The sequence below is a fragment of the Mus caroli genome, unplaced genomic scaffold, assembly GCF_978045245.1.
Source record: "Mus caroli unplaced genomic scaffold, Mus_caroli_1 scaffold_17, whole genome shotgun sequence".
Lineage (NCBI taxonomy): Eukaryota > Metazoa > Chordata > Mammalia > Rodentia > Muridae > Mus > Mus caroli.
This window is the reverse complement of record NW_028227272.1, coordinates 7358440-7378693: the sequence shown is the minus strand read 5'-3', so window position 1 is coordinate 7378693 and position 20254 is coordinate 7358440. Positions and strand designations below refer to the sequence as shown.

The window sequence follows — 20254 nt, the reverse complement described above, 5'->3', positions numbered from 1 at the left end:
TCCTCTCCTCTCCTCCCCCTCGCCTCCCCTCTCCTCCTCCTCTTTCTTCTTTCTTCTTCTTTCTCCCTCTCCCTCCCTCTCCCTCTCCCTCTCCCTCTCCCTCTCCCTCCCCCTCTCCCTCTCAGAAGAGGTTGGCCTGCTCAGGAGAAAGGACTGAGGCAGGTTGGTTGTTCTAGGGCTCTAGTCCCATTTTAAGCAGGCATTTGGCTACTTGTGTTGGGGAGGAATAAGGCTCCAGAGTGGACAATGGCTCTGAATGCAGGGATGGAACGAGAGGCAGTAAGATCAAGGTCTGATAGGCCTGGGCTCAGCTGAGCTGTAGGTAAAGGGCAGCTCTCATTGCCCCTCTTCATGCACTGACCAGCTGAGCCTCTGTCAGGCTTTAGCATGGGGCTTGCTATTGCAGGGCTGGGGTTGGAAGCCCAAATTAAATGTTCTGCTGGAGGAAGAGCTCCAGCTTGGCTGTATCCCTGAGTTTCTCTCTAACTAGGTGGGGATTCAATTCTACCTGTGACAATCTGCAGTGCTAAATATAATCTTGCATACAACCAAAAAGCAAAACTAGAATATGGATTCACCAAATATGTCACTTGGACCTTATAGTTGTGACAGGAGAGACTGCCGCTCTGGTCACTACTGACTCTGCTCTGTGGAGAAAGCTCCTCTGTCTGTCTACGGGAAGAGGAGGCTATAGGGAGCTGGTGCAGAAGCGGGCCTGCTTGCCTCTATCCCCAGAACTCTTGGCTGCCCTTGCACACACCTCATTCCCAGTTCAGCAACACACCCACTGGGACTGGGCCTCATCAAGTCTTACTTTTAATTCCCAACTATTTTCCCCGTTTGTTTTGGTGCTAGGGGCTGAGCTAGGACTTCTGCACGTGAAGCATACACTCTACCACTGAGCTACACTTTTGCTACCCCCTCCCTTCCCAAACCCTTAGATTTTTTTTTTTTTTTTTTTTTTTTTGGTTTTTCGAGACAGGGTTTCTCTGTGTAGCTCTGGCTGTCCTGGAACTCACTTTGTAGACCAGGCTGGCCTCGAACTCAGAAATCCACCTGCCTCTGCCTCCCGAGTGCTGGGATTAAAGGCGTGTGCCACCATGCCCGGCTCAAACCCTTAGATTTTAAACATGAATGTACTCTGGTCTAGTGTTGAGGGTAGACTGGCACTTGTTTTCAAGAGAAATATACTTTCTTCACAGCAGGAAGAAAAGTGAACTGCTGGACTTGGGTTTCCTGGGAAGGGGCAGCCCTCTAGGCATTCCTACCTGGTCCTACATAGTAGAGTAACCACTAGCAAGTGAGTCTGGGTTTGTGTGTATGTATACAGACACACAGTAAGTCCAGAGCATCATCCTGCCTCCCCTCCCCAGAACTGGGATTGTAGGCATGCACCACTGTGCTTGCTTGTTTACATTGGTGCTGGGGATTCAAACTCAGAACATCACGGTGCATGGTAAGCACTTTACCTACTGAACCCCTTCCCAGCCCCATCTATGGGTTTTTACCAAGCAAACTGCTCTGACTCTGCACATGTAAGTGCGCACACAGCTGCACTTGCAAGCTTACATTCACTCAAAGGCCAGTTTCCAAGTGTCAAAAGTAAGCATGGATCTTAAACAAAACAAAACAAATTCTGTCAAAATTGAGGGGCATGTTTATAAAGCTTGGTAAATTTTCCATTTGTATACATATACTTAAGGCCTGAATCAGAATCTTTATCATGGTCAACAATGTTCTCATTTCTTGAGAAACAAAAACCAAAATGCCCTGCCAGGTTTGATTTCATTTAAATCCTGACCACTTGAGTCAGCAACAGACCCATGAATGACTGGAACTCTAATCCTTTCCTGGATAAAGGCCCCTTTCAAAACCCAACTTGAGCTTTGGTTAAAATTCTTCCTGCTTCATTTCAGCTTCCAAAGTCCCACTGAGCTCTGGCTCAAGATGGCTGGACTAGATCTGAGGGCATGAGAAGAAAAGTGGTGGCCAGCCCTGTAGCTGGAGGTCTGAGCTGTCTGGGCTCAGAGGGCTGACGGCCATGAAGCTAAGACTTCAGCCTTTTAGGGCAAAAAGGCAAGTGGGTTTTGGGAAAAGTGAGAGGAGCTGCCTGAAAGAGCCCTGTCACAGGAAGCACCTGAGCAGTAGGGACCAAGGGCAGGGTGACAAAGACAGACAAAAAAGCCGGGGGTAGGGGTGGGGGTGGGCCTGTGTGGCTAAGACTGAGGAAGGACAAAGACTCCCAGACAGTACAGTGGGGGGTGCGAGGGAAGGAGCTAAAAGAAAACTTGTAACTGGAAATTCAAAACAGAGGAATCTAGACCAAAGGCTCTTACTGTTTCTGAGACCCAAAAGCCTGCTGGAAAGGCCTCAGTCCTGTAAGGAAGAATTCATCTGCCAAAGACCTGGTTGAGCTGGAGTCAAAGTCATATGACCCCAGAGCATCTCCTAGCTAACTATACTTGTTTGTTTATCTGCCATCCATTCTCAGGGGCTCCATTGTTGTAGGATGTAATAGAGAGCCTCTGCCATCCTTTTCAGCCTTGAAAGCTGCCAGTTTCCGTATTCCAGTTGAATCCTAAAGATGCCCATGTTCTATTTTCTGGAACTTGAGAATGGGGAATCTTCAAGTGGGATTTCACCAGTGTGATTAACTTAAAAACTTTTGGGATTGCTAAAGTAGGTCCAATATAATTAGAAGAAATCCTTAAGAGTAGAAGATCAAGGCAGAAGGCAGAAGGCAGAGAAAGGGGGAAATCCTCCATTGTTGGCTCTGAAGACAGGAGTCATAGACTCTAGGATGCAGGCAAGCAAAGAGGTTAGGTTCTCTCCTAGAGCTCACAGAAAGGAACCATGGTAGGATTTAAGCCTAGTGAGGCCCACACTGTTCTTGGCACCTCAGAGCACCCAATTTTACATAAATTTGATAGAACACCCACACTGGGCTCAACAATTCAGGTTCTTAATCAGTTCTTGTTCCCTTCCCTGGCAAAAGCTCAATTCACCATTCCCCATCTTTATTGGAGCATCCAAACCTGTCTTTGGTATCCTTGCTGGATACCACCAGCTGCCTAAAGGAGGGTTGGGCTGAGCTACTCTTAGCCAATGATGGGTGAGTGGCTCTTTAGTGCATGAGCAGGGGATGGGGGTGGGTGTGTCCTAGTCCAGAGCTCAGAGTCCAAGTGCTGTGCTGACTGAGCAGGCTGTTAAACCTTGAGCTCCTCTGTTTTCGCATAATCATCTGTAAAAGGTGAGGACAACAGGAATTACTTGGCCAGCTTGTGAGGGTTCATGGCATTAAGCTGTCTGAAACATTGCTAGCAGTGGCCCGAGGAAAATGTCACTATGTGCTTTTTGTGACCATTACTGTTTCACACAGCAAGATGATAGGAAAGGAAGCAGCTGAAGCCAGGGAACTGGGAGACCGCAGGAAATACCAGCAATAGGGCCATGTAAATCTAGCTCAAAATCTCCTGCTGTGTACTTCTTGAGGCTCACATTTCTGCCTTTGACTTCTGTGAGTGTACAGTGTAGGGGATCAGAGGAGGAAGATGCCAAGGGAAGCAGCAGACAGAGAAAGCTGTAGGCTCTTCACCAGGCTCCCTGCACTGGAGAATGCAAAGCAGAGCTGGGAGAGAAGTGAGTTTTATGAGAAGCCACCTAAAGGCTAAAGGTTAACAGGAGTCATTTAAATGACATGCTTTATTTCCTGGCTTTGCACAGCTCTGGAAAACCCCGACTGCATTTAGAAAAATGCAAAGCATATTATAAAATGCAAAGGGCTGGCTCTGGCAATGAAAAAAAAGATGAATGCAGGAGCTAGCTTGGATGTATCAAGATGAAGATCCAGGGAATCATGGGTGTGTGCTTTGCATGAAGGTTTGTCAGGGAGGGGAAGAAAAATGGTCGTCTCCAAGGAGAAACTAGGTGGTAGACTGAAAGAGGGGAGGGGAACTTTTAATTCTTAATTATAAGCAAATGATTTGGAGAAGCTGTGAGAACCAGGAGAGGCCAGCTCAGGTCTTCCAGTTGTTGAATCTCCCTGGTCTGATTGTCTGACTCTGGCCTGGAGAGTCTGTTAGCTCCTGGAGCATTTTCATGGCTGTGTTTGAAACTGAGCAGGCTGCTTTCAGGACTGGCACTGGTTCAGGGGGCAGATGAGTTAGGGACAGGCTGGGGTTTCCTTGCTGCAGACGGCTGTGAAGGAACCTCATGTGGAACCAGGTCAAGTGATTTTATTCAAGGCAAAGCATAGCTTGCCTGAGGACTCATGTACAGGGGCTGCAGAGCTCTCTGGGTTCAGCATTGGCTAAGGGCTCACATATGGGACCAGGGAATCTGAGCAGGAAGCTTGGGGAAAAGGGATTAACCCATCTCCAAAACTCTTTTCTGTCAGAAAGGGCATTTGAGACTTCTGGTGAGGCTAGTGGGCTTGATCATGGCAGGCAAGCTGTGTGGTTACTTTACACAAACCCAAGTGCACACAAGCAGTCACAACAGGTGTGAAAGAAGGGAATGACTGACTGTTACAGGACTGGCTAGCTGTCCACACCCAAGTAGAGCAGCTGGACAGTGGAAGCATGCCTTCTCTTGCCTCTCCTGAGTGCTCAGAGCTTCTTCCAGGAAGAGAAAGCCATGCTGCAGCCACCACGAAAGCCCGCCCCCTCCTCTTCAGAGTGCTTAGGGACAGGGACTACTGCAGTCCTGTGGTTAGGACTGTCAACCTCATTGAGATCCATCAAACAATGAGGAGTTAGACAGAGTATCTTCCTCACCATGAAAAGCCAGTTTCAGGAGTTAGACAGACACGGCTGCTGCTTCATGCCCAGAGTCACTTCTCTGCTGACATTTGGCTGGTTGTCAAGGGGGTAAGGAGAGCTTCCAGAGGGAAGTGGAATTCAGAGAGTAGTGAAGACTAAGTGCCGAGTTCCAGAACCTTCCTCACTCTACCTAATACCATGATTCCCAATCCTGGTTCTGCAATGGGATCCGCTAGAAGGCATTCAGATGTCAGGCTTGGCTCCAGAGAGCTCTGAACTTAGAGCTGATGGCCCCAGCTCTGGCTAACTCAGAACTGCTAGCCTCCCTCCACCTGCCCTGCCCTAGCTGACAGATCAAGGGTGGACTCCATGCTCCACAGCAGCTCTGCACACTAGGATACTGTGAGAAACCAAGTCACTTCTATTTCCAGGCAAATAAAAGTAGAAATGACAATTTAAGCATTGAAGTATTCCAAGTTCAGTATTCTGTATATTTCTCTTGCTCTCCATTCTCAGACATGGTTTCATGTCATGATTGTCCTGTCTCCCTGTCCCAAGTTCTGAGGGTACACTCAGAGAAAGCTGTTGGGTGCAGCATGGGTTTCTCTTCCTGGAAGTAGCCCTGAGGACTGAATGGGAACACTCAGGAGAGGCAAGAGGATAGCTTTGTGCTCGCTAGACATCTTACCACCTGAGCTCCAGTTCTATAGATACTTCTTAAAAACAGTAGAGCAAGAAACATTTGACATTCTCTTGAAAACTTGGTGACTATATACTGTGTTTGCTACATGTTACACTGGTGACTGAGACATCAGAGAGCCTCACCTGGGAGTCTTTAAGTCTTGTGAGGGGCAACCATTCTTTGCTCTTTTTTTTTTTTTCCCCCAAGACAGGGTTTCTCTGTATCGCCCTTTGCTCTTTAGCAGAGATTCTAATAGCTATTTTATGGTATCCTAGTGTGCTGCGCCCACACTTGGTGTGTATTTAGGATCCTGGCGGGAAACACTTCTAAGTACTTTGCCTAATCTAAATAGAAGCCAGCTTCCAAGAAGAACATAGGAGGAGGGAGCAGTCTGATTCCTCCAATCCGCTCTTCCCAGTGGGGCTGCAGTGGGCTAGGAGAATGAAGACAGGCAAAAAAGCAGATGGGGGTGGGGTGGGGTGGGCAGTAAGCAAGCTAGATGCTGGGGATGGTGAGGCATGTGAAGGCAGCACTCTCTGGACTTAAAGGTCATGATATGTGTTGCTGTTTCAGTATCCCCAGAGATTTATTTTGGGTGTTCCGTGGTCGATGAGATAGATGTCAGGGCCAGTCCTCCCTCCTGAGGCAAGGGGTAGTCACTAGACCTTGTGTGGTCCCTCTCTTGTTGGGCCAAATGGGGGAGGTAGGCCACAGAGTGGGCAGAGGCAGCCACAGGGTCTAGAGTCCTGTGTTGGGCATAGCCCCAGAGAGCACCACTGATCAGGCCAGGGGCAAGGATGTCTTGAGACTCAACACTAACCTGCAACCAGGGTTTCCTATAGATTCCTATTTCCTATGGTAGCTCTCCCTACTATTTCTTTCTCCTGTCAGCCAAATGGTGTCAAGGAGGATGACTTCAGTGGTCAGTAACACAAGGCAGAGTGTGGCTCAAGGGCCAGCATCACAGAAGTGTGGCTGTCTAGGCAGCATTATAAAGGAGAGTGTGCTATGAGTGCAGAGTAAGACTCCAAGCCAGGAAGCCAGTGAGTACAGAAGCTTCTGATACCTGCTGTGGAGAGGCAAAGGAGCTGTTCCTCCAAGGCCTGTGCTCTGAGTTCCAGGACATGTATGTGGAGGAGCTGCGGGCAGTAAGAAGGGTCAGACACTAGGATACCAGGGAAGAGCCGAACTGGAGTGGAGATGAGAGACAGAGAGGAGGCAAGGCTACTCAGGGACTTTAGTCTAAATAAGGTGAGCCACCAAAGGGCATTATGGGAGATGGGTTTTAGAAAGAGCTGAAGCCCGCTTTCTGACCTGGCAAGTCTGAGGGCGTCTTGGCTGATGCCTAAGGACTGGGCTCAATGAGGCCATGTCAGGACTGCTAAGTTTTGACAGGAAACATATTACCCTCTGCACAGCCTCCACAGGAGCTGAGCCACAGGAGCCTGAGGTGGAAAGATCATGGGATATGCCTTAGGATGCTATGGCAGGCAAGTGTCCAGAACCTACACAGATCCCAAGGGCTTCAGCGGGCCTCAGAAACCATGCTTCTTTGGGCATCTTCCCTCCTGAGAAGCCAGTTGTGGCTCATGTTCAAATGCACAGGACAGATAGGGTTTTGGGAAACAGCTTCAAGCTGCAGAGTGCCTTCTGAAGAAACAATGATTTTATAGAGAAAGAAGAGCAGAATCCTGAAGCCAGTTCCCTGAGGCAGTGCCTCCTCCCATGCACAGGCTGTTGTCTGGAAAGCCTGAAGCCTCCTAGCTTTTGTCTTGATCAGAACTGTCCTAGGTCCACTTCAATCCATAGCCAACCAAAGAGGGCACAGTCGTTAGGCGACCTTGTGATCTCAGCAGAACATGTCTCTCTAATGTAGCTCAATTATGATTGTAAGTTTATAAAACAGGGAAAGATTACAGGAATATACATTAAACCACATCAATGAGTGCTACTGAGAGAAAAAAAAGGTCCAGCAGACAGGTACCAATCAAATAATCAATACGCAGGAAACAGCTACATCACCCTGTTTTAAAAGAACCAAATAATGCTGCAATTGGATTTACTTAGAAATTTTCCACTTGAACAAAACTGACAGCTGTATTATAATCGCATTTCCAGTCAGTTTATAAGATACAAATTTCATTTCTCCATATTTCGACTTCATTTCTGAAAAGCAGCCAGCAACATTATTCATCAAGTATAAAGAGGAGAAGCCTAATTCATAGAGAGGGGAATGGAATGGCGCTAATCCTGGGTCGCCACTTCCTCAGAGGATGGGCTTCATTCAAATCTGTTTTCCTTCCCCTGATCTACCCAGTTCAGAGGTTCAGTTTCAAAGCATGGTAAAAATGAAGGAAAGGGGGAAGAATGGAGTGTAGTTAAAAGAGGAATGAAAGAGAGAGAGAGTAGAAAAATATTGATTTTAGCTCTCAGAAAAGCAAAATGGTTTGGGGCTACTCAACTGCTAAAATAGAAAGAATTGACATTTTAAAGAAACTATCATGGATGGTGTAAGATTCTTGAGATATTTCACTAGATTGGGATGTGTGTCAGCTAGGAACCTGCTGTTCTATAATGTATACAGCTAGGACCAAATGTCAGTTTGTAACTTGCCATCTATGGGCTCCAAACGAGACAACCTTTGGAAATGCCATTGTCATGTTAATGACACTCTCATGCTTCTACATAATCTAAATTGCTGCTAAAGCCTGAGTTGGCACAATCCTGCAAGCCTTTCTGAGAGCCTACTGTGTGACAGGTGCTGTACAAGCCTTTCTGAGAGCCTACTGTGTAACAGGTGCTGTGCATGGCCCCAAGAGACACCAACTAAGCAGGATGTGCTTAAGGAGTGGGGCTAGATGCTGAGTCAGGAGCAGAGCAGAGATGGGCAGTCAGCCCCACACAGCATACTGTCAGGTAGATTTAGACATGTCACAACACAGACAGGGGAGGCACAGGGGAAACTTGCATCCAGTGTCACATGACTTGGGTAGGGAAGAGGTGCAGAGGCCTGTTGGGGAGGTAAAGGGTCCAGCTGCAAGGCTGATTATGGAACTGGAAGGGAAGGCTCAGGAACAACTCAAGTCTATCTGTCGTGCTGGGTGAGAGGCAGGGATACCCATTAGGGTGCTTTACCAAAAGAGAGCCTGAGTGGGCTGTGCTTTCTTTAACAAGCAAGAGTAAGCCAGGGAGGATGGGCATAAGAGCTACCAAACCACAGTCCCCTAGCTGCCGTGTACACACTCCTCTTGGGTCTCATGTTAGCAATGTCATTACTTTGGTCTGACACTGAATAAAGGACTTCTCTAGGACTGCAGCCTGGGGGACTGACCTGAGCTCCCCACTATGGTCTCTGGTGGTTCTGTTCAAATCAGCAGGCACCCTCGTTCCTGGAACATCTAGCTAACAAGCCTGTATGGCTTTGCCATTGTCCAGTGTGTGCCTTTGACAGGTACACTCATGACACCATGCTTTCTCAGACCCCTAGAGAGGCTCTTCTAGAGAGCAAAGAACTTATTTCAGTTCTTAGCATTGTATCTGGCCTTTGCTACTTTGTGGATTGTTAATTTTTCCCATTCTTCCCACTCCCTGCCCCATTTCACCCATCACTAGCTAGGAGAGAAAGAAGGATAGAGTGGAGAGAGAAAGAGAGATTCTGGAATCTAATTTCTTTTCTTTTGTTTCTTCTTTGAGCATGACTACCATCAAACTACAACCACCCCGAATGACCACCAACCACCAATCCCGTCTTGGGGCTCTGGCATTATATCCCCCTCAATTCCAAATGTCACGCCATCACAGAAACCGTCTGCAGCTGGCAAAACCATGCCTCTGCTAGAGCACGGGGCAAATCATAGTCAGCTGCTGCAGACAGTCTGAAGCAGCCCCACATCCCTACACCTGGGATTAAAATGAAAGCATATTCTTAAAATATTTCTGTGTTTTTTAAAAAGAAACCAAAATTCCAGATTCTCACTACACAACATGCAGCTAGGACATGAATGCTCACTGTGTTCATTCTCAAAGTTTGTGCCCACTGCATACCATGCTGAGGATTTCCAACGAAATCTCTTAGCCTACAGAATCCAGAAGCAGGCACTGTCAAACTCAACTTACCAAGGAGGAAAAGGTTCATAGGTGTGAACCTAATTTGCCCAGCATCACACAGCTATGACACATCCCTAGGCTTTCCTAAATTTGAGGTCCTGGTTTCTGAATACAGCATACACTGTTTATTAAATGGTACAATTTCAAAGGACGATTGCCATCCTACCACTCTCATACATTCTTATTTTACAGTAAGCACATGTGTGCCCGCCTGTCACTGCCCCGGCAGGTGGAGCTTGGCTGGCTATGCTCTGCTCTCACTTAGGCAGTGTCTGACTCTGCCCTCATGTTCTCAACACCACATACTGCTGTTTTCTGAGCCACTCCAGAGCAGCACTTACTCCTAAACACATGGGTTTTCTCACTCACTTCGAACAAGGACACATTCCCACACAACCACAAGGCCATCATCACACCCAGGAAACGCAATGTTGATCCTACTCACCTTAGCCAACCATAGCTTCTCATGAAGGTTTCAAGACCCAGTTGCCAGAAAGGGATCTTTTATTTAAAGCTACATTTTAAAGCTTTTTAAAATTTTTTCGAGACAGGGTTTCTCTGTGTATCCCTGGCTGTCCTGGAACTCACTCTGTAGACCAGGCTGGCCTCGAACTCAGAAATCCGCCTGCCTCTGCCTCCCAAGTGCTGAGACTAAAGGTGTGCGCCACCACCGCCTGGCCATTTTAAAGATTTTAAAAAATATGTTCTGACTATGTGTAGGTCTAGGTCTCTGCACGGGGTTTTGTGAATGTGAGTACACATGCACTCTGAAAGCCAGGGGCATATGACCACTGGAGCCAGAGTTACAAACAGTTGGGAGGCACCTGGTATGAGTACTGGGAACGGAACTTAGGTCCAAGAGTAGTATGAGCTCTTAACCAATGAGTCATTGCTCCAGCCCACTTTAAAATTTTTTTAATCCAGTATATTTGGTGATGGTGTCTTTAGTTGCAAGAATCTAAGAACAGTATCTGTAACAATCTCTTTTTAGGAGTCATCTTCTGTGATACTTTGCTTATTTATGTTGTGGGCCAGGGCTGCCCTTGAACTAACAATCCTGCCTTAGCTTCGTGAGTCATTGTGATCATATGACACTACACTTGGCTTTCACTATCATTCATTCATTGTTTTGTGGTACTGGGGATTGAATCTATGGTCTCACATGCTAAGCAACCACTCTCATTTTTAATGAGGTTATTTTGTACATTAAATTAATTATTCTTTGCAGTTTTGAGAATGAAATTGGAAGCCTTATCCATGCTAGGCAAATGCTCTTTGCTGAGTCCATTCCTGCCCAGTATTTACAATGCTGAAAGCTCAGGCTGCTACCTTCCAGGACGTTGCTACCCTCTGCCTTTCACTGTGCTTACTATTTGTGCTATTTTTTTCATTTTTACCAGTATGAAGCACATGATTATGTCATCAGCAAAATAAGCAAACAGAGAATTTTCGAGAACTGACAGAATTGCAAAAAGGTCATTGCCTTTGCAAGACAAATCAATGAGTTCACATTTTTACAGACTTATAATCAAACCACATAACCTGCTTGGGGAGCTTCTTGATATTTTTTCTGGAAATGAATCTCCAGGCAATCAGACAAGTCCAGTCAGGCATGCTCACTGGGCTTAAGAGCTCTCTGCAAGTGGAACAGAGAAAACAGCAGAGCGGGGAACTGTTGAAACATGGCAGGGTGGAGGGCATGGGATGGGACCCTCTGCAAGTTCTTTATGACATTCACAGGGAGCTGGGGGCGTAGCTCAGGGATTGAACATTTGCCTCTGTTGTGCAAGGCCCAGGCTTCAATACCCAGCATCACAGAGACAAATAACCTTCATGGTTACACTCATCCATCAATAAACAAAACATAAAGACTTGGGCTGCATCTCAAACACAGGTCAACAATTTGAGGACAGTGTGACACATGAGCTTCGTTGGGCCTTTACGGAGTCACAGCATGGTTGTTCTGGGAAACAAGTTAGGCTCAGGGTAGGGTGCTGATGTTGGAATGAACCAGCTCTGTCTAAAGAGGAGCAGGCGACAGCTGGTGCCAAAGGAGTTGGACTTTGAGGGTCACTTAGGTTCTGCTTATTGTTCAGAGTGGGATGGAAGGTCAGAGTCTGACTTTGTTTTGACAAGCAGCCATTACACACAGAGAAGAATTGCAGGCCCCATGGGAGAAGCAAACGACATGACAAGAGGTGGACTAAAGCAATCTAGATGAAAGAAAAGACACCCCACGTGCTAGAGTGGAGCAGAGCGAGGTAAGTGACCATCGGCACTTGCAGGAAGAGCTGGGGACACAGCCAGCAAGATGGCACTGTGAACAACTCAGATGAGAAGGTACAGGCTGGCTCTGTAGGAAGATGGATCCAGGTGCTTTTCATGGATGCTGCTGGGAATAAGGGTGTCCCCACACAAAAAGGGGTGGCAACAGCTTTCTGGTGGGAAGATGCAGACTCCACGTGGCCAGATTCTCTGAGACTCCAAAGGAATAGGAAGTTAGGTTTCTACAGTGAAATATTCTGCCTTTGAAATGTTGGTAGCTAACATGAAATTTTCTAGCTAATACTTTACCAGTTGTCAAACTGTATTACTGGGTCTGTCTGCCTAAAGACCAACAGCCTGCAACTGCTGAGGTGAGCATCATTGTTCTTATGTTACCTGTGAGGGAGCTGAGGCTCTGAGAGCAGAGTCAATCTGCTTTAAGGCCACAGAGCTGGGAGGGAGCAGAGAAGGACTTGTCTGTATTGTCCTGGGTCCTACAGACTCCTCCATATGGCTGGGTCCTACAGACTCCTCCATATGGCTGGCCAGTCAACTCTTTTAAACAAGCAGATGTGGGCTAGAAGCAGCCAGGGTGGGAGAGGGAAGGGTCAAAGCAGCCTGTTGGGCCAAGACATGAGGGCAAATAAAACAGTCCCCCAGTGCAGGTCAGGAGAACAAACTGGACCCAATGAGACTGGCATTTTGCAATAATATACGTCTGAGTCCAGGCCACAGAAAAGAAAGGGAGTAGGGCAGAGTGTAAGGACACTTCTGCTGGGGCACACCAGATAGGTTCTTTAGGAAAGTTCTGCAGGCTCAGTCTCCCTGTTGTACCTTTTGACCTACAGACCAACTCTCCATTCGGGGGCCAGAGAGGCTTTCTGAGACACAATCAAGTCAGCCAGCTTTACAAAACCTTTACTAGAGGATAAACTCTACTCTCGCTCTGCCCACAGGGCCTTCAAGGATTCCTCTCCAGCTTCTCTCTATGGCTGCTGGGCCCTTTGCTGTGCCCACATCCACATGCAGCCTCTAGTCAGAGCAGCTGGTACCTGCTCTCAAAGCACTTGGCATAGCAGCTACCTAACTTGGTTTGTGATACTGTGGTGGCAGTTACCTCCTCCTGAGACTGGGAGCTTGGAAAGCCTGCTTTGTGCTCACATGTCTGCTCCTCCCACCTGGTAAGGCACAGCAGATGGGTGTTTCCTAGATACTCCCTTTTGCTGTGACCGCACTCTATTTTCCTGTATCCTTTTATGAAATGACAATTCATAAGTACTTCTGAATTAAAACAAATAACACCCCTCCCCCAAGACAGATACTCCCCATATTGCCCAGGCTAGTTTTGACTTCTTGGGTTTACTCCATCTTCCTGCCTCAGCATCCTAAATAGCTAGGATGAGGTGCACATGGCTATGTCCAGCCATAGTGCTTTGTTTAAAAAAAAAAATTCTGTCTTGGATTAAAAAATCAAAATGTCTGCCGGGCAGTGGTGGTGCATGCCTTTAATCCTAGCACTTGGGAGGCAGAGACAGGTGGATTTCTGAGTTTGAGGCCAGCCTGGTCTACAGAGTGAGTTCCAGGACAGCCAGGGCTACACAGAGAAACCCTGTCTTGAAAAAACAAACAACACAAAAAAAAAAAAACAAAAATAAAAACAAACAAACAACCCCCCCAAAACAAAACAAAAAACCAAAAAAAACTCCCAAACCCAGTCCCCCCCACCTCCAGCCACTGTCATTGTGCCAGCATTGTTCTGAGCATGTCCTGCTGTGACACAGTCAGACTTCAGCTTCTAGTACTGTGCCTGACATATAGTATATACTCAATAAACACCTGAAAAGATGAGCGGATCTTCACTAACCAGATTTTCACTGAATGGACTTCATGGATGAATTTAAAAGTCAGAATACACTGGGTATCAAACCTATCATCCTAAACTGCCTGGAGTTCAAAGGCCAGCTGTGATTACAAGGTGGATTCCAGGACACTTGGAGACCCTGTCTCACATAAGCAAAAAAGTGAGAATGTAAGTTGGTGCACTGCAAATACTACTGTAGTTGTAGGTCACAGCTGGCTTCTGGCTCTACCACAGGCTGTCTGTGACATTAGTAGGGCAAGCTGAGATCAGAGGAACACAGTTCCACCTCTAACTCCAAACAGCAACTTGTACCCTAGAGTCTTGGGATTTGCAAAACAGTGGCTACTCATTCAACTAACAAGAATACTTTGATTCCTTCTTTGTTGAAAAAGCCACGACTGTTAATATGTGCTGGGTGCAGACGCACTGCAAAAGGAAAGGCTTAGGCGCACGACACAGACCTAGTGCTAATGGTGAGGCTGAGGCATAGAGGTAGGTGAGCCAGAATGCTATTCTCTGAATGACATTCTCTTTCCTCCTCTGCTCTTCTTTCCCTCCTTCATTCAGCAGACACAGCAAACAGCTCATGACCTCTGTCGTATGCCAGCCTCCTTTTCAGAAGAACAAAGACAGGCTTCAATCATAGCAGACCCAGAATGTGACCACACCTTTGCTGCACAGCTCTGCCATGCAGGACCAAAGACCCGGTACTGGTCAGCAGACTCTTGTCTAAGGCTGTGTTTCTTATCAGTACAATGAGGTCAACAAATATTTGTTGTGTCATGTTTCCTGCTGTGTGTAAAGTCAGCATTTCTTTAAGACTACCAGACCTTATCATGGGAGATTAAAGTGCACCAATCCCAAACCTCTCTCTTTTAGATCAGCTTCTGAGCTTGGCGTGAAGACAGAAAGATACGAGGCTTCCAATCACTCAGTCACCATCCACCCATTCCATGGTCAGTTTTATAGAAATCTGTGTACTTCAAGTGTGATGATCCTCTTCAACCTTACAATCACCAAAAATAATTTTAAACAACCAACCAAACCAGCATCATCATCATCATCATCATCATCAGCAGCAGCAGCAGCAGCAGCAGCAGCTAACAACATGGTAGCACCAGGTTTTAAAATCCCTACTGCTCCAAGTTTTCTGAACATCATGCTCTTTAGCAAAAGACATAATTTGCAATCAGGCTGGGTAAAGCCAGCCAGCCATTACTTTCTTAATGGCCAACTACCATAAGGCTCAGTTAAGTGATCTCAACTAGCAACTAATCAATTAAAATTGATAAGTGAAATACTTTTAACCTTTATTTCAGCAGGGCCCTTCCTAGGGGAAGGAGAGAAGGAATGTGAATTCCCAGCATAAAATTTAATTCCATTTCACGGATGTAAAATTGAAGGGAGCTGTCTCCCTCTCTGCATGGATCAAATCAGAGAAAGCCTGGTCCTGATTCTCTTTGGCCAACTCGATCAATTCTAGCCTTACAGAAATCACTACAGCTGTTTTTCAGGGTGAAGGGTCAAAGGAAACAGGCAAAGAGGGTCATAATTTCTTTTTTTTCTAACACAAGGAGAGATGAAAGCACAAACACAAGAAATGTCGGCAGAGGAACAGGAGTCAGTGAGGGGCTCTTCGGCATCTTGGTCCCTCGTGAGGGACCCACACTGGGCAACCTGGAGCCGTGCAGGAGGTAGGATTCTCTGGTGTGCTGAGCTACTAGCTGCTCAGGTTAGGAGTGTGGCTGTGGTTTTTATGCCACCTTTCACCCAGTCACTAAACAAGAGTGGCCACCTTTCTGCCTTTTCCTCCTCTAATAGTAAGGATGGAGTCCTGTATGCTAAGAGTCCTCTACCTGCAACTACAAGTACACTTTTTTTTTTTTTTGATATGGGGTTGGGGGTGGTCGGTGGTGGGGGTTTCTTTATGTAGCCCAGGCTGTCTTAGAACTCAATCTGTAGATCAGAGTGGCCTGAACTCACAGAGATCTGCTTGCCTCTGCCTGGGATTAAAAGAGTACTGCTGTGCTGGGATTAAAGGTGTGTGCCACTACCTCATAGCAACAATCCCCATTTTATAGAGAGAAAAACAGAGGCTGTGGTGGAGGAGAAAAAGTAGGGCAGAGCTGGCTTGAAAGCTAGCACTCAATGGTTGTTATGAGAGCTGGTTACACAGATGAAGTTTTGTCAGAACTCACTGATGGAGGTTGGTAAAGTTTATTATATATAAATCATGCCTCAGAAGGATGGTTTCAAACACCTGGACACAGAGCAGTCCCTGTGTGCCTTGCCTGCACCTCTCCTTCGAGGTTATTCTCTTGGGTTTCCCTCCTCACACTTAGGGTCCAAAGCTAACCCTGTGTCCTTGGCAAAGGTTCCTGATCGTCCTCTGACAATTGCACGGTTTGAGGAAAAGGTCCACTGTTCAATCCGGGCTCCTGAAAGCCTACTCTGGATTTTTATAGTTCTTTCTGTCAGGGCTACTTAGCTGGGGCTGATGGTGGCCATCTTTCTTCAAGATGGGGAGACAGGGAAGCAGAGTCAAGAGATGGCAAAGGGCAGCTTTCCACTCACGGATGCGACATCCAGACTCAGCCTTATCTGAAGATAACATTACTATTATTAGCCAGCCAGCCCTTTCTTTTCCCACTGCCAGGCTGCTTTGGCTTTTCTTTTCTCTTCTATTTTCTTTCTTTCTTTCTTTTTTTTTTTTTTTTTTTTTTTTTTTTTTTTTTTTTTTTTTTTTTGAGACAGGGTTTCTCTGTGTAGCTCTGGCTGTCCTGGAACTCACTCTGTAGACCAGGTTGGCCTTGAACTCAGAAATCCACCTGCCTCTGCCTCCCAAGTGCTGGGATTAAAGGCATGCACCACCACTGCCCAGCGGCTTTTCCGTTTCTTAAAAGAGCCCTGACTCGGAGCTGGAGAGAATGCTTGGCAGTTAGTGGGCTTGCTGCTCTTATAGAGACCTAGCTCTGGTTCCCAGCACCCATATGGTGGTTCATGGCTATAACTCCAGGGATCTGATGCCACTGGGCTCCAGGACACTGGCATTCATCACCCTCAACCCCCATCTCTTTCCTGCACATACACACATAATTAAAAACAGCAAAAATGATCTTTTAAAAACAGATTCCTAATGCACCAGAATGCTCTAACATACAGAAAACCTGTGTCCTTTAGTATGTATGTGCACCATGGTAAATGGAGGGAAGAGAAAGCCATACAAGTATGAGAAGGACTCTGAAAATACCACAGTCTCTTTTAAATCCCAGTTATTAACTTGCCATGGAGACACATGTTTGTGATCCCAGCACTTTTTTTTTTTTTTTTTTTTTTTTTTTGGTTTTTCGAGACAGGGTTTCTCTGTATAGCTCTGGCTGTCCTGGAACTCAGGCTGGCCTCGAACTCAGAAATCCGCCTGCCTCTGTCTCCCGAGTGCTGGGATTAAAGGCATGCGCCACCACGCCCGGCTGATCCCAGCACTTTGGAAGTGAGGCAAAGCAATCTCAAGTTCAAGGCCAGCCTGGAATATTCAGAGATGCCTACCCTGTCTTAAAAATAAAATAAAATAAAAATATTTTGTCTTATGTCGCAGAGGGAATTTTGAAGCAATGAATGATGGTGCCCTCATTATTTGTTTGTCTGTTTTTTTATCAACTTGACACAGGCTATATAGTCTTTTGAGACAAGGGAACTTTAATTGAGAAAATGCCCTTGCAAGATGGGTCTGTGGCCACGCCTATTGGGTATTCTCTTGATTAATGGCTGAATTGGGAGGGCCAAGCTCACTGTGGGGGGTGCTGTGTCGGGTGGTCCTGGGCTGTTCCAAAAAAAGGCTGAGCAAGCCATGAGGAACAAATAAGACAATAAACAGCATTCTTCCACAGTTTCAGTTCCTGCCTTCCTGACTTCTTTTGATGACAGACTGTGATGTGGAAGTGTAAGCTAAATAAACCTAAGCTGGTTTTGGTTAGGATTTTTTTATCACAGCAATAGAAACCCTCTCTAAGACAATGGTCAATACATAGTTCAAGGTTATAGGCTGGGCACAGGCTTTCTGATTTGCAAAGCCCTCATTCTTACCTAAACACTGGTGATGTGCTTCTGGGTTTGTTGTGCTTTTTCATTTTGATAACGTATTTTTTATAGGCTTCCTTTTGGCATCAAGAGAATCTTTTTTCCACTGGACTTAGACAGAAACTCTTTAATCCACAACACCAGAAAGTCCAGTGCTGTTCTCATGTCAGTGAGGCCCACTCTCACTGGACCTTCTGCTGCTCAGCACTGCCCTTCTGCTCGGTCCTGGGTCAGCGGCAGTGCAGACTGCATGCTGCACACACTCCCATAGCAGAGCAGGTCAAACAACAGAGCAGAGCCTGTATCCCCTGGCCCACTAGTGCAAGACAGGATGGCCAACTCACTCAGATCCAAGACATCATCTGTTTTGATCAGGTCCTCCTCCCGAGTCAGTGGCAACTGGGTCTCAGGTTCCCCTCGCAGCTGCAGTGACAGGGAACGCAGCATGAAGAATACCCGGATGGCCTGGATAGAGCAGAAAGCAGAGGAGAGTGGAGTTTTAAGGGTGTTTTTTAGGTGCCCTGCATGAAGGCATTGCATGGTGACTCTTGGTTAAATGGAAAGGAAGAAGAGAGACAGAACAGGCCAGCCTTGAAGCACCATGGCCTGGAGATGTCATAGGAAGATGATATTTCAGGGGAGAGCCTGCTTCCGTCCCCAACTGGTTGAAGCCTGGGTCACTTCACTGGGCACCTGCCATTTGCCAGGACCTGTCCTCAAGGCTCATATGACCTTTGACTCACATCTCCTTGACTGCTAGCTTGCCCAGTTCACAGCCAGCAAATAGCCAGGAAGGTGAGGAGTGCTGCCTGAGAGCACTTCAGGAGGGGCTACAACTCCCTTGCCACTCCAACTGAGCTAGTGGGGCTGGGAGACAGTAATCTCCAGTTTGTGTGCCAGGCCTATCCAGTAAATGTGAGCACAAGACAGGACAGTAGCATGCATGTAGGCTTTAGGTCTGGCTAGACTCAGTGAGAGTCCAACTCTCATCTCCCGCCTCTGGGGCCTCAGCTTTAGGAGGAATGTGACAGACAGGTGAGTCGATACTTGGCCAATGGACAACAGTGCCTTGTGAGGCCCTCAGGCTCTCCCAGCTCATCTCAGGGGCAGACACAGCTTGTCAGCACAAGCACCCTTGACCCATGAAAAAGGTCAGCATCCAGCATGACAACCAGGCATGTCCTGAGAGCAGAGAACAGGTCAGAGATACCAGCTGCTAGGAGTATCTGTGCAAAAGCAGCCCTCAAGCTCTAGAAACAAGATTGCCACCGACAGAAAGCCCAGAAGCACAAGGCACGCCACTGGTGAGGATCCCCTCTGACGTTGGGAATACAGTTCCAGAGGCAAGGTCAGCACTGCCCCCCAACCCCACTACGGTGAACAAGGCACAGTAACCCTGAGCTCTCTGGTTATGCTGCAGTCCTGAGACAAGGCTAGAGGGCACAGCCAGCACAGGCTTGCCATAAGGGGTGGTCATCCAGGTCCTTGATAGATACTACTACCAATAGAAAGGAATGTCAGGACAAATGACTGTGACTTCACACAGGTGTATTTCCAGTTTGTGGCAAAGATGGTGACAGTCCTAGCTTACATGAAGTGGAGAAACCCTTTATCTAGTAAAGACCTTTCAAGAAACAAGAGGGAACAAACTTTTGACTTCAAAGGGCTGGAAGGTCATTGCATCTGAGTGGCTCAGGCAATGAGTATCTCTGATTAGCTAACAAAGCCCTGATTCTGCCTTGGAGGATCTCATGTAGAGACTTTGAAAGTACTCCCCAGCCCTGGCCTTATTTGAATAAACAGGGACTACAGGACAAAGTCAGCTTCCCTGCAGTAATGGTGGGGAGGCATGAGGACCCAACCTGAATATCCTTAGAAGATTTTAAAGTCTAGACTTCATAGAGCCTGTACCAACTGGAAGAAACAGAGGAGTGGTTCTATTTTATTTATTTATTTATTTATTTATTTATTTATTACATGTAAGTACACTGTAGCTGTCTTCAGACACTCCAGAAGAGGGTGTCAGATCTTGTTAGGATGGTTGTGAACCACCATGTGGTTGCTGGGATTTGAACTCAGGACCTTTGGAAGAGCAGTCGATGCTCTTAACCACTAAGCCATCTCTCCAGCCCAGGAGTGGTTCTACTAAAACAAAACAAAACAAACAAACAAACAAAAAAAATCAAGAGTTCCTATCTAGTAAGCACCTACTATGTGCTGGGGTTCAGGGGTTCTATACTGTAAATTTAGGACTACAGGAGCAAGAATGCTGAGAGGTGCTGACAGGGCAGAGTGAGCTTGGCCCATACAGCTGTTAAGGCGCTGAGTCAAGCCTCTGTAATATCAGGCACACATTGACACAGCCTCATATACCAGGAAATGCAATCCCTGTGCCAGTCCAAAGAAGACAGCAATAAGATGTGAAGTGGGGAGCAGGTGTCACAGGATTATATAACAGCCAGAGCTCTTAAGTAAGTGTTACAACTTCAGGGATGAGGAGAA

At 46.8% G+C, this 20254-nt stretch overlaps 1 protein-coding gene across 4 annotated transcripts in view; it reads right to left on the bottom strand.

Moving 5' to 3' along the window:
* Nucleotides 1-20254, bottom strand: part of Clec16a (C-type lectin domain containing 16A) — a 204792-nt gene that overhangs the window by 84650 nt on the left and 99888 nt on the right. For all 4 annotated transcript variants that reach the window (XM_085832396.1, XM_029470211.1, XM_021184743.2 and 1 more), the window contains exon 18: nucleotides 18097-18217. In XM_085832396.1, coding sequence (XP_085688522.1) covers nucleotides 18097-18217 — 121 coding nt within the window. The remainder of the gene's footprint in view (nucleotides 1-18096; nucleotides 18218-20254) is intronic.